Here is a 14,123-nt window from a genome sequence, read left to right as displayed (position 1 = left end):
TTTCCCATCCTAGAACGCACATGGGGGGGGGGGGGTGGTTGCCACCCCCCCCCCCCGCGCCATTTCGCCTGTTGGAGATAGAGCTTAGCAGTAAAGACCAAAAAGATTCTTTGGGAAGAGACGAATCCAATGATACCCAGTTTTACCTTCTCAGGTCAGTCATTGACCTTCCAGGTCAGGTCAAACTAAAAAATGTTGCTGTTTTGGGTCACCGTTGGATATCAAGTACCTACGCTGCTTATCAAATACCGATGACGATGCTGTTTTCTGGTGCCAAGCCAGCTAGAACCTCTTTGTCACACTATCCGACCAGAATTTTGCTGCTGAGGTCATTTCAGGTCAAGTTAGGTCAAGGTCAATTATATGTGTTTGTATGTCTGTGTGTGTCTGTGTGTATACTGATGTGTGCACCGATTGTTTTTGGGTCCATATCACATGAAATCATGATCTGAGAAGCTTTTACCAAAAATGCAGTCAAAAAACTTCACAAAAAGTAAATTCAGCTTGCCTAAAACGCAATTATCTTAGATGACCTAGGTTGACCTTGACCCTGACCTTAACCCCTGTACATCGTCGAACAACATGTTCCATGATAGGTGGGAGGTAAGACTGGCAAAAAAGGCCGAAATCAGGGTGTCAAAAGCTCACAAGGCCCATGGCAAACGCAAGATGTTGAGAATTGGCCATTTGGGTCATGACATGACCTGAAAAACAAGGTCATATCTCCGAAACCAAAAATCACAGAAACTTGAAATTTTCAGTGGACATCAAAAAAGGATAGTCGAGCAGCTATACGAAAAATCAGCCTTCTAGCTCTAAAAATGTTGAGTGCAGAGCAGAAAGACTGCCTGGGGGGGGGGTGGCAACCCCCCCCCCCCCATGTGCGGGCGAGGGTTAAGCGCGAAACCTTCTGACACTCAACCCAACACAGATTACTCAAACCTTTGGGCACCATCATGTAGCTCATTCTTGTTACCACGCTTTGAGACCAAGAAAAGACACCTGCGTGTGGTATTTAACTCTCCAAAAAGGTTTTCGCATACCCTTACAAAAGGGCGTTTTGCCCCACACCCTGGGTAATACGCCCACACCCATGTGCAAAGCGCCCCCACCCCATCCAGCAACAGAACATGATGAACATTGCAGAACTTGACGTCATTCTGACGTCATTTGTGGTCAACCTATTATAGCCTTTGGAATAACATTTTGTTGCAATGTATAAAATGGATGCCCGGAGGAGTCCTGAAAGTTTGGTGACGATACCTGCAGTCGTTTAGGATATATCAGCAAAAAAGGACACGGAGAGGCCTTTTCGGCACCCACCTACAAGGCGCTACCCTGCACTCTCACCACCGTGCAAAACGCCCCCCTTTTAGAAAACTGGGGGCGTCTTGCCCCATGCATCGAGTAGGCGTCTTTCCCCATCCGCTCCATTTCCGGTCAACAAAATATTGACAAAAAACGCGCCACTAACGCCGCAGCATAATAAATTCAACAGAATGACAATAAAACGCAGTTTTTAGTGATGTGCACAATAGCAAGTTTTGTAATATAAAGAGGGCATCAAAATATTAGGAATCTTCTGTAAAAACAACAAAAACAACACCCAAAACCAACATCAGCACCTACCTACGCTGCTCCTCAAGACGCAGAACCGGAAATAGAGACCTACGTAAACAAGCAGCTGACTGTTCTGAAAGACAGTATAAAACACCTATCCGTCGATAAGAAATACGATTTTTTAGGGGAGGCGTTTAACCCAGGGGTGCGTTTTCCCCACAGTTACCCTATTCTTTTTTTCGACAAAAGCGAGGATGGCCCGTCAGGTATGATAGTGAGGCGAATACCTACTTATTTTTAGAACTGTAGCGTAACTAGAGTCCATTTTTGAAGTAGTTATTCGTATTAGAAGAGTTATGTTATCTGTACCTGCTCTGAAATTGACTAAATGCTTTGATCTATCAAAGGTCGCTTGTCGTCAAGTGGCTCAAGACCATGTGGGAGCGGTAATTGCCCATATCGTCATCGATGTGTTACGATGACTGGGATTAGAAATGGTCATGCGTGTTAGCTAGGGAAAGTGGGGTAAGACCAGTATAACGCCTTTTGGGGCGACTAACGGAGCGAGCGAGAGGGTGGGCCTTGCACGTGCAAAATTGCGAGGGGGTACCTCCAACTGACTTGTGTGCACGGCACCTTACTAACCGGTCTCTAGCGATGTGCCAAATTTGAGCACAATCGGCCCAGCCGTTCTCGAGATCTGGAAGCGGCACCCTGCACGTGCGCACGTGCAAAATGGGTCCAAACTGACTTGTGCACGGCACCCTACTAACTGGTCCCCAACCGTGTACCAAATTTGAGCGCCATCGGTCCAGCCGTTCTCGAGATCTGGAAACGACCCCTGCACGTGCGCACGTGCAGCAGCACCCCAACTCTGGCACATGGATATGCATTGCCTAGTGGATGCCTACCTACATGCCAACTTTCAGCGCAATCGGCCAAGTAGTTACCGAAATATTGCAACAATTACAAAACTGACACCTCTTCGTTTTGCACGTGGCACGTGCATAAGGGGTCACCCACGTGCATCGGGAATAGTCCAATACTTGGTAGAAGGAATGAAGCTACCCTACAAAATTTACCGCGTGTAAATCGGTCAAGTGGTTGCTGAGATATAAGCCTCGCAAAAGCGTCCGCACGGCCGGCCGGCCGGCCGGCCGCTCATACTCAGAAATTTCCGTTAATCTAAGGAAAGACTACGCTCGCTTCGCTCGCTCCGTAACTAAGACTGCCACCACAACTTAACCCGCGCACCGACCAACTTCGCACCGACGGGGGGGGGGGGGGCGGATGACCGCCCCCCCTGAGATCTCGAGAACGAAGCAAGATAGCGACAAGCGGTAAACGGCATCGGATACGCACGGCCAAGATCTACAATTTTTACTAAGGTCATTTTCAGGTCAGGTCAAAGATGACGTCACAGGGGTCGAAAAAGCCAAAATGGCGGCGCTAGATATGGAGAGAGTTTTTCTCGAATAACTTTCGAATTAGTCAAGATAGGAACAAACTAAGGGCATCATCGTGATCCTCTCGTCAATCCGCATCGAATGATATATATGTTGACCTCGAAAGGTCAAGGTCAAAGGTTGACCTCAGGTCACGTGACCTCGAGGTCATCATGTATATCATTCGATGCGTCTTGACGAGCTGAACACAATGAGACCATCCACGCGTCTGTATCTTGTTCCTGTACGGAGTTATTGGCCAAAAACCTTTGGTGACCTTTGATGACGTCACATGACCTCACAGCTGCCCAACAGCAAAACAGACCTCAAGGTAGTGAAGGTTGATCGTATATGAAGTCATGTATGGTATATGGGGCCATTCCGACCCGTTTTAGTGGTAAAAACAGGGAGTTGATTTTTCCCCCCATTGACTTATAATGGGGAGGTCGCGAAATTGACCTGACCTTAGGTCACCGATATCAAAATTCCGAGATATACAAATTGTAGCTACTAATGACCTAATAATATCCTGCGACTTTCAAAGGCCTCCGACATCTACTGTAGCTCTGGCACGGTGACAAAGTTGCAAAAAAGTGACTTGAGGTTGGGTCATTCAAAGTGACCTGGTGACCTGACCTTAAAAGGTAGGAGGTTCAAACTTGCACACCATGTGTAAAATTGATGAGGTTATAGGCATACCAAATTTCGCGGCGCTACGCGCCGCGGTTTTCCCGCTATTCGCGAAAAACCTCAGGGGGGCGGATATCCGCCCCCCCCGTCGGTGCGCGGGTTAAGCGCCATTTTTCGACTGCGTAGAAATCACACCGGGACTTGAAACCGAATGAAAACGTTCTTTAGACATTTGACTTCCAATGGCCAGACGATGAGATTTGAAGCAGATGTAGCAAACGCATTGTAGCTATTTTCGCAACTGTTGAAGAAAACCATCATACCCCCACCCCATGGGGTAAAACGGCCTTATCGATAGGGTAAGACGGCCAACCTTTAACACGACTATAGGATAAAATATAATGTTAAGGTGGGAGGGTCCTTTTAAGCAGCGCTGTAGCTCTATTGGTTCCCATGTTATACGCCGGTGTTTCGTAAAATGAAGCAGCATTTTGCGTTTGATGCCCTCTGATGACCTGACTTTTGTCCTGACCTAAAAAAAATGACCCAAGGGTATTTTCGTCCTGGTTTTGGACGCTCTTTCCAATGTCGCTTACCTACTGCGTGTCGCTACGTGCCCCCGGAGCCGAGTTAGAAGGGGTGGCGCCGAGCACCGGCCCGGCGCGGAATAAACAAATTATATCGGAAGCTGTAAAAGACCAAAAAAAAAAATGTAAGGACACCCATGGTATCGCCACTGCTAACCAGGCAGTACAGACAATGTTAATTCAAGACAACGCTCGTGACTGACCCACAGGAAACCGAGGGATCATGTCTTCCCTGGCACGAACACGGTTCGTGGATCTCGATTTTCAGACGTCGACTTTCTCTTTCTCCCGGCTGTGGGTCCCCGGAAAAGCAGCTCGCCATTGTCGATAGGAATTCCGCTCTGACGTCTGTTTCGCAACATGTGTAGCTCATGTTACTTTGTTAGAAGTTCACGCTCAAGGAATCAGTAAGTTATCCGCTTCCTTGAGTAGGTAATACTTAGTTACACCGCCAGGAAGTTATGTAACCAAACGTCGGCCATATACTCCAGTGTTCCTTTCCACTAGCAAGCGCAAACACAAAGTCCACGTTTAGAGATGACACTACACTATGGCCCTGATAAACTTATGTGTGGCATCGAGAATGAATGATTTCAATGTGGGGCTTGTTTGAGTGAAAATGTCGCCGAGTGGCCGTCTTTTCTAAGCACGGAGCGCCGCATCTCTGCCCAGCCAGTCTGCGCGCCGCTCACCGCTTAACCCTCGCCCGCACATGCCATTTTCCCATCCTAGAACGCACATGGGGGGGGGGGGTGGTTGCCACCCCCCCGCGCCATTTCGTTCCTGTTGGAGATAGAGCTTAGCAGTAAAGACCAAAAAGATTCTTTGGGAAGAGACGAATCCAATGATACCCAGTTTTACCTTCTCAGGTCAGTCATTGACCTTCCAGGTCAGGTCAAACTAAAAAATGTTGCTGTTTTGGGTCACCGTTGGATATCAAGTGTGCTGCGTATCAAATACCGATGACGATGCTGTTTTCTGGTGCCAAGCCAGCTAGAACCTCTTTGTCACACTACCCGACCAGAATTTTGCTGCTGAGGTCATTTCAGGTCAAGTTAGGTCAAGGTCAATTATATGTGTTTGTATGTCTGTGTGTGTCTGTGTGTATACTGATGTGTGCACCGATTGTTTTTGGGTCCATATTGCATGAAATCATGATCTGAGAAGCTTTTACCAAAACTGCAGTCCAAAAACTTCAAAAAAAGTAAATTCAGCTTGCCTAAAACGCAATTATCTTAGATGACCTAGGTTGACCTTGACCCTGACCTTGACCCCTGTACATCGTCGAACAACATGTTCCATGATAGGTGGGAGGTAAGATTGGCAAAAAAGGCCGAAATCAGGGTGTCAAAAGCTCATAAGGCCCATGGCAAACGCAAGATGTTGAGAATTGGCCATTTGGGTCATGACATGACCTGAAAAGCAAGGTCATATCTCCGAAACCAAAAATCACAGAAACTTGAAATTTTCAGTGGACATCAAGAAAGGATAGAGGAGCAGCTATACGAAACATCAGCCTTCTAGCTCTAAAAATGTTGAGTGCAGAGCAGAAAGACTACCTGGGGGGGGGGTGGCAACCACCCCCCCCCCATGTGCGGGCGAGGGTTAAGTTGCAGGCTGCAGCCAATGACAGTCATTTGAACTGGGCCACGTGATACAGGAGCTTCCGGTTCGCTGACGGCCTTCGCTGCAAGCTCGGCGGTGATTGACTTCCCAACGAGTCCTCCAAATCACACCAGTATTCGGTGTGCGACATGCCGAATTGTTTTATACCAGTGACACGGCTGACCCCGTACCCCCGGTCTCGTGAAGGAAATAGCTTATTGCCAGGCGCTGCTTGCCGTATGGGAGATGCTTGGCTCGACCCCTGCTGTCTCCGGGACGAATTGACTGACCTTTTTACTCAAACGACCAATGACCATCATTAACCCGCGCCCTGGTGGGATCGGTTTATAACGCGACCTGGTGGGGGGAGGGGCTATTTTTGCCCCCCTCGTATCTCAGAAACTACCGAACGGATCCGCAAAATTCAAACTGCGTTCGAAAGTCCTATAAAATTTGTTGAAGGTAATCCAATTTTGTTGACCTCGGGGTCACCGATGACGTCACAGGTCAGGTCAAAGATAAAATGTTTTGCCGGTCACGGGTCTTCTAGGGTCTTGACGTGCCACCACTCCTGCTAAGCACAACCGATTCGCATGAAACTTTGCCCTCTTACTTCCCATTGCATTGTTAAAGCATCGTATAAATTTCAGATGAGTTGAATACAAATCACAAATTTTAATAAAGAATCTTTGGGTAAACTTTTTTCCGGACACCCTGTGGTATTTGTATCTGTGTACTAGGTGTCAGTCTCATTGATCCCACTGCTATCGATGTCGTTTCACGTTACAGGTCAGAGGCCAGTTTTACCAACAGAAAAATAGCCGCTTGCCGGATTTTTTTTGCCTTAAAGGGACCCTCCCACCTTAACATTAGATTTGAGTTATGATAGCCAAAATGGGGTCCCTGGCTCACAATTACCGGTTTCGGCACTCACAACATCGAGAAATGCCTTAAATCGGAAATATTGAATTTCAAAATTGCAGCGTTTTGATTCAGAGGGGCTAATGCTTAGGAATACCCCTCTGAATGTGTGACGTCAGCGCAAATATCTAACGATTTTTAAATGTTTGACTAAAACGTTTTGTAGCACGCGGTGGTATATGCTATTTGCGCGCAACATCTGCCGCAAACGCCGCACTTCTAAAAAAAGTCGCTAGAAACAGCGGAGATCCCAAAAAGTAAACAAAAGTAAAAGTCTAATATCTTGAAAACCGGTGAATATTTTTCGGTGAAATTTGGTAGATATTCGTTTTCGCTCTTTCTGAACCGAGCGACATCACTTTCATGCCAATTCATAAACTTTTTGGAAGGTGGGAGGGTCCCTTTAAGTTAGTTCACCACAACACATTTCAACTGAGAGAAAATTCGGGAGTATCACAGCCAGGCCATAGCACGCCCCAGCCGCCCACGTATCGATGACGCACAACTCCTCCGGAAGTTGTGTGCAATGGACGCTGTGCAATGAGCACTGTGCAATGTGCATGCTATTCATTAGTAGATGCGCCCACCTTGCACAACACCTGTTGACACTAATGCCCAGCAGTCTCATCCTGGCCCGGGCGCGGATCGGTGACTCAGGCCGGACACGGCGTCTGCTCAGCTCGGGGTCAAGGCCGCCGAAATCCGGGGGCGCAGGTCCGCCTCCTCAGAGCCGACTCCTTGCCCAACTCGCGGCTGCCGGCGGCTCGCGGCGCGGACAGCCCAGCGGTTCCGGTATACCGGTTTTCCGGTGTGCCGCGCAACCCGGCAGGAAAGCCGCCGAGACGGGGAGGGGGCCGTCGAACAATGACCTATATCTGGCCCGGTGGGCGCCGGCCACCGGCAGTGTATCATTGGACACCGGCCCGTACACAGGGCTCGCAGCCGCCATGGCGCGAACACGGATACTCACGGTTAGTGACCAGTGCTCTGTCTATCGGACACGGGTGGAGGCCGCCGATCAGCAGTGAGCCGCTGAATAATCCGACCGCCCTGTGTCGAGTGCCGAGTGACGCCCTTCGCTGTGGCGCGCCATGGAGTGAGAACGTCAAACCGCTCCGGGCCGCCGGCGTCGGAAACAGTGGCGGCCTTTTGTGGTGCGCACCTGTCTGTTTTTACAGACCGTCACGGGTGACTGAAAAATATTTTCTGACGTGAACGGCTCAAACGAAGTGACACGTGAACCGCTGTGCGGCATAGGTTTTTCAATTTATTTTTATTTCAGGCAGTTCTGCCACTTTCTTCAGCATGTTTCACTTTTCTTATCACAATTATCGAAACTAGGTTTTCTAGCACGGAATCTGCCAGTTCTGAAAATCCTAAAAAATGGTTTACCGCTACAATTCATGATACTATGTATTTGGAGAAGGTTACGCTGATCATCTTACGCGTACATAAAGAAACCGAGCAAGGAAATCATTTCATGTGAACGTTTATTTGTATTTTGTCATATTGACAACCTTAAGATGCTTTTGCTCGTCTCTGGAATACGTGACGTATATACTATTGGGATATTATTTTACATTGTTAACTATTTATGTGTGGTTTCATGGAAACATATGAAAGAGCACCCAGCTAAATAGGTTGAATGCTTTTAGAATCAAACCAAACAACCTACTGGCTGCATCGAAGCGCATTGCTTCACATCTCATATTCCAGTTCATTCGGAACTGCACATTCATTTGCAGCAACTGTTTCTTTAAATCCTATCAGCCAATAATATGCAAATGCTGCGCTAATGCCTGGCTTCCTGTTCGCATATGCCCAATGCTCATCGTTGCAATAGCTGGCCTATTTTTTGCAATGAGCTTGTCACGAACCAGTTTGGATAACGGACAGCGGCACGGGTATGGTAGTGAGCTCCGCTTCCGGTCAGCCAGCTGAGGTCACGGGTCAGGTCAAACCTGTCAATTTCTCAGATATCAGGTGACGTCATGCTAGTAAAGCAGGCTCATTGCTGACGTCATCGCTCTCGCGCTTCGCCGCGCAATGGGTCAGACTTATTGCAACAGTGTGGAGACAGGTTTGCCAGTTGTAACCTCAGCGCTAAAGTGAATGGAACGGACCTGACTGATTTCAGGCTAAACACGGGATACAACTTTTGTGGGCAATATGTGTCCCAGTGGAGTATTCATGATTCTCCAGAATGGTTTGATATCTGTTTCCACTCAGCAATTGTGTTTCGTTCTCAAAGTCTCGCCGCCGCTCCGTTTGTCGGCTGTGTCGCCACTATTAGTGTCTCGTTGTGCCCGTGTGTAACGCTGTGCCCTGTGTCTCGCTGTGCCCGTGTGTGACCGCCGTGCCCGTCTCTCTGCTGCAGCTCTCGGCGCTGGCCGCGGTGCTCGGCGCCTGCTCAGCCCTGGCCGGGCCCGGACCCGCCGCCGAGGTGGCCCCGGTGGTCGTCTGGGCTCAGGCGGCGGTTGGCGGGCCGTCAGACTCTGCCGACACCGACTTCCGCAGCCGGTTCGGCCTGTTCGCCGACCAGAGCGAGTCGACCGCCGCGTGGCCCGGACCGGCCTGGGACAGGAGCGGCGCGCCGGCCGCCTCAGAACGGTCTGGGGAGGCCGCCGACGGCGACAGCCAGAGATCGCGAGCGGCCCAGCTGGCCAGCTACGTGACCCACCTGACCGAGCAAGGCTTCTCCAGCGGCGACCAGCTCTCCTTCGACCAGACGCCGACTCCCGGCGACCAGACGCCGACTCCCAGCGAGCGGAACCAGCAGGCTGAGGCGGAGCAGAGGAGTGATGCCGGCGGCGAACCAGGCGGTCAGGACCAGGGGCCGGCGGACGGACGTGCCAGTGACGCCGAGGAGGGCAGCGCCAGCGCGGGACACAGCGCCCGGCTGGCGCTCCTCAGGCAGCGGAGGAAGAAGCTGCGCCTGAGCGCCGCCCGGGACCCAGCCCGGCTGTCTGTGATCAGGCGGCGCCAGAAGCCAGCCGCTGCTGAAAAGTCCGAGGAACCGGCCACCGACTCCACCTCAGACCAGCAGGGCACTGAGGCGAAGGACTCTGCCACGGAGGCCCCGAGGCTGCGGAGGCCGTTCGGACTGCGCCGCCGCCGGCCTGTCCACAGCCCGTCCCACCAGAGGAGACGCAGGCCCTCACAGCAGGCCACCACCGAGACATCGGCGACCCCCGCCAGACGGCCGAGCCGCCGCCGGAGACCCATCCAGCCGCCCACCAGCACGGCGCGGCCCACAGAGGAGCCGGCCGCCACCCAGCCGGCCGACGCCGGTTCGGAGGAAACCGTCTACTACAAACCGAGTGCGGAGGAGTACCCCGACTACCCGCCGTTCGCCCCTCCCCGCGAGCCGACCCAGGCGCCGCAGCCGCCCCTGCAGGCGCCGCAGCTGGCGTCGCCGGGATCCAGAGATACAGCTCAGGCAGCGCAGGAGCCCAGCTCCGATAGTCTGCAGCAGTTTTCAGACCAGCCAGGGCCACCGAATGGCGGTAAAAGCGACAACGAGCAGAACCTGACTGATAAAGTAACCAAGCTGAAGCAGAAACTGGCGGAGGAGAAAGAACAGAACGAAAACGAACTGTCCTCCGAGGACGTTCCCAAGCCTGTCGTTCCGAGCCTCCCCGCGGAACAGGTCACGACCAGACCCCTGCGCGAGCTATTTGACGTACTGACGAAGGCTGAACTAGCCAGGGGCCCAAGACGGGAGAACTACGGCCCCGCTGCCATACAAAATGGCCGGGAACCTCCGAGACAGTCTGTTGCTGCGTCCATTCGCAGACCGAACGTCCAGAGGTTCCAGGCCACTCGTCCACAGGTTCACGGCGGTCGTCAGTCGGCATCGCCGGCCTTCCAGGGCCCCCGCCCGCAGTCTGTCCAGGCCTCTTCCGAACGCGCCGTGCCATCAGAGGTCGTCTACGAGTCCGGCTTCAAGCCGATCACGGACACTTCTCGTTTCAGCGCGCCCCAGTCGCAACCGTCAGCTGGACCCCAGGCGAGCGCGGCGCCGCCTCAGCCGCCCCAGTCCCAGCGGGTGGAGGTGTCCGGCACCTTTGTCTCGGGAGAGCGGCGGCCGACGCAGGTCCCCTCGAGGCCCACGTTTGCGGCTCCTCAGCAGCAGCCGTCTGTCGTGCACACCGTCCGCAGACCCGTTGGTCCGCCGGCGCCGGCGCCAGCTCCCGAAAAGGAGGCCACGAGCGGTGGTAAGATCCGCTTCCCTGGAGCCGATGAGTCGACGAGTCATCAGCAGTCGTCCGTTCTCCCCAGGCCTCCGCCATCATTCGGTCAGCGTCCTCGCCCAGGACAGGCGCCCGCCCGCCCTGGAAGCCTGCCGCCGTTCGGAGCAAATCCTTCCGAAGATGTTCGTCGCCCTGGAAGTCCCCCCGACCAGCGTCCGTTCCCCGGCTTCCCGCCCAGGCAGCACCTTGGTGCGAGACCCACGCAGTTTCCCTCTGGACCCAAGAACACGGGCCATCCGAGGCCCCCAACTGGTCCCGCACAGCAGCATTTCGGAGTCCAACGCCCGGGCGGCTCGCCTCGACCATCCGGTGATGACGGACAGAGACCCTCCACGAGCCACCTGCCGGACTCCCCGCGGCCGTTCGGTGGAGCTCATCGCTTCGCCGGTGGCAGCGTGCAATCTCGGCCGGGCGCCATCAGCGGCTCGACTCCCTTCCCTCCGTTCCAGGGAAGGCCGATCGGACCTCCTGTGCATCGCAACCAGAACCGACCGCCTCCCTTCAGCACCCAGTCGACTGAGAGAGCCCCGCCGCAGTCCTTCGGAGGCCTTCCCGAGCCTCCCTTCCGACGCCCCCGTCCCGGCCCGCCTCAGCGCAGACCGCTCCCCAAGGGACGCCCTCAGGGCCCGCCGTTCAACCAGCTGACCTCCGGTCCTCCATCCAAAGACCGGACACGTTTCCCTCCGAGTCTTTCCGGTCCGAGTTCTGACGGCCGCCTCCCGCTGCAGCCTCATCCCGACAACAGACAGGAAGCCAGTCAGGTGACAGAAAAGTCAGTCCAAGAGCAGCGGCCTTCGTCTCCTCCCAGGCCACCTAGGCCGTCTTCTTCCTTCGGTCTACAGAGACCTCCAGGTGACTTCCAGCAAAGGCCTCCGAATGACTTCCAGCAAAGGCCTCCGAATGGCTTCCAGCAAAGGCCTCCGAATGGCTTCCAACAGAGACCACCGAACAACTTCCAGCAGAGGCCTAATGGCCTCCAGCGCAGACCTACGAGTGACTTCCAGCAGAGGCCTCCAAACGATTTCCAGCAGAGACCTCCGAGTGACTTCCAGCAGAGGCCCCACAACCAGTTCGAACAGAATCCTTCTGAGAGACCCCCGAGGGGCCCCGCTGGCCAGCGCAGACCGCCGGCTGGTCAGCGTAGGCCCCCGTTCGGGTTCCAGCAGAGACCCTCTGAGACCGACGAGCAGACGAGGGCGCCACCGAGAGTCCGACCTTCCGGCGCTCCGGACCAGGACAGGCACCCAGCTGAGTTTCAGCAAAGGCCGTCCGGATCGTCCCCCGACGGACCGAGGCCGCGGCCGGAGCTGCAGCGGCGGCCCCCGCCCGGCTTCCGGCGGCCGCCCCCGGCCGGGTTCCCGTCGCGGCCTCCGCCCGGCTTCCGTCCGGGACCTGGCCAGTTCGGCCAGCGCCTGCCTGCGAGACCGGGATCGGGCCTGCCCGGCTCGGCTCACCCCCGCCGCCCGAGCTCGAGCGAGGGGCCGCTGGCGGACCTGCTGACGCGCCGGCGCGACCAGCAGGTGCCCGGCCAGCTGCTGCTGCAGCGCGGCTGAGCTGCGCTGGGCCCCCGGCCAGCTGCTAATGAGCTGCGTCGGCCCGACTCGAAGTCAGCTCTCCGAACCAGTCTGGGTCGGCCCGACACGGAGTCAGGTTACCGAACTTAACGGAGCGGCGTGTAGCGGCCCGATATACAAGTGCTGGGCGGCATGCGAAGTGTATCGCATAGTGAATAGCTGGCATTGTGTCTGTGACGATGTTCCCGAAAGGCATGCAAATGCGGGTTTCCAGTTGTTGGATCAGTATGTTTTGTTGCTTGTTGCTTTAAGTTACATTAATTTATTTGCTTGTTTTGCTGAATGTTGAGTGATACGTTTATGTAATTGCGAGTGATCGTGTTGTTTCTGCAAATGCAATGGTGCGTTTGTCATAAATAAATATTACCTACGGTGGAAAATAATTGTTTTTTAGAGCGCATTTGTTGGGGTAACTATGTACTTTTCTTTGGCTCTCGGAAGACTATCCTATTCGAGTGCGAGTTTTTGCGCTCGCTTGTCAGTAGGTACGTATGTGATATTTTGCGATAGCTTCCAAACGCTTAGAGAAAGAAGCTCGAAACTTTCAATATCTTTTCTACCACAATTCGATATCTTTTGAAGTACAAAATGGCCTATAGACTCTTGCACGGCAAATGTCGACGTCACAGACGTAAACTTCAAACAGGTGCTGAAAATAGAGTTTTAGATATAAATAGCGAACATTGTTGTGTAGTGTGTAGCATATGACCTAGAAATAATACGAAAACTGACTTTTTGTGACCTTAGGCCAAATCACCATCAGGTCAAGGTCATAAACGCAGACGCTGTGCTTTTGATCCCACCTAAAAAAAAACTGAAGCATACCTATGGGTGGATACTTCCACTGGCGTCCAACTGGCGACTAACATGTAGACGCGTCTATAGCTAGACGCGAAATGGAAGTCTCCAGCTCCACCCTATCTAGGTATGACAGAGAACGTCATGGTTCATCGTCAGGTTAGGAGAGCCAAAAAGGGGCATAAACATGACAAGTTTTGAGGAAGCCTTATACCATTAGGGGAGATCCGTGTAAGACGCCCAGGGTCGGTAAGAGGCCCCATCGCTTTTTTTACCAAACCAATAATGTTATTTATTTTTTAATGTTCTTGTAAAGCAGAAGCCCTCTTGAAACAACAACTCACGAAACCTGAGGTATTAGGTGCGTCGCAGCGACTTTTGGTAAGCCTGTTTCTGTTTTTGCCCCTTTACTTGCTAGATATATGCATCTTTATCACCCTTATACATCTGAAAAAACAATGACTATCAAATGCAATCTTATCTCATCGAAATTGTCACATGTTAGCTTCAGAATAGACCATGTTCTGGTGCGCTGCAAATGTCTCATAAACCATAAATATTGTGACGTTAAAACACTGCATTTTGTTAAGAGGCCCTCCCTTCGAGGATTATAAAACGCCCCCCCCGATAAAAAACGCCCCCGATGCTAAAACGCCTGCACCTGCGGCAGGCGTGGCATTCTTTTTTTCAAGGAGTTTGTTTTTGTTTCTTTTTTTCTGTTTCTTTTTCTAGAGGTAATAGGTACAATTT

At 52.7% G+C, this 14,123-nt stretch overlaps 1 protein-coding gene across 1 annotated transcript; it reads left to right on the top strand.

Moving 5' to 3' along the window:
- The first annotated feature begins 7,612 nt into the window (after positions 1 to 7,612).
- On the top strand, positions 7,613 to 12,753 carry LOC122368821 (basic proline-rich protein-like). The gene is made up of 2 exons (XM_043343080.1): positions 7,613 to 7,719; positions 9,126 to 12,753. The coding sequence occupies exons 1-2, from the start codon at positions 7,696 to 7,698 to the stop codon at positions 12,552 to 12,554; spliced, it is 3,453 nt and encodes a 1,150-aa protein (XP_043199015.1). The 5' UTR covers positions 7,613 to 7,695; the 3' UTR covers positions 12,555 to 12,753.
- Positions 12,754 to 14,123: the final 1,370 nt, after the last annotated feature.

The sequence above is a fragment of the Amphibalanus amphitrite genome, unplaced genomic scaffold, assembly GCF_019059575.1.
Source record: "Amphibalanus amphitrite isolate SeventyFive unplaced genomic scaffold, NRLGWU_Aamphi_draft 000978F_arrow, whole genome shotgun sequence".
NCBI lineage: Eukaryota > Metazoa > Arthropoda > Thecostraca > Balanomorpha > Balanidae > Amphibalanus > Amphibalanus amphitrite.
This window is presented reverse-complemented; position numbering and strand designations above follow the sequence as displayed.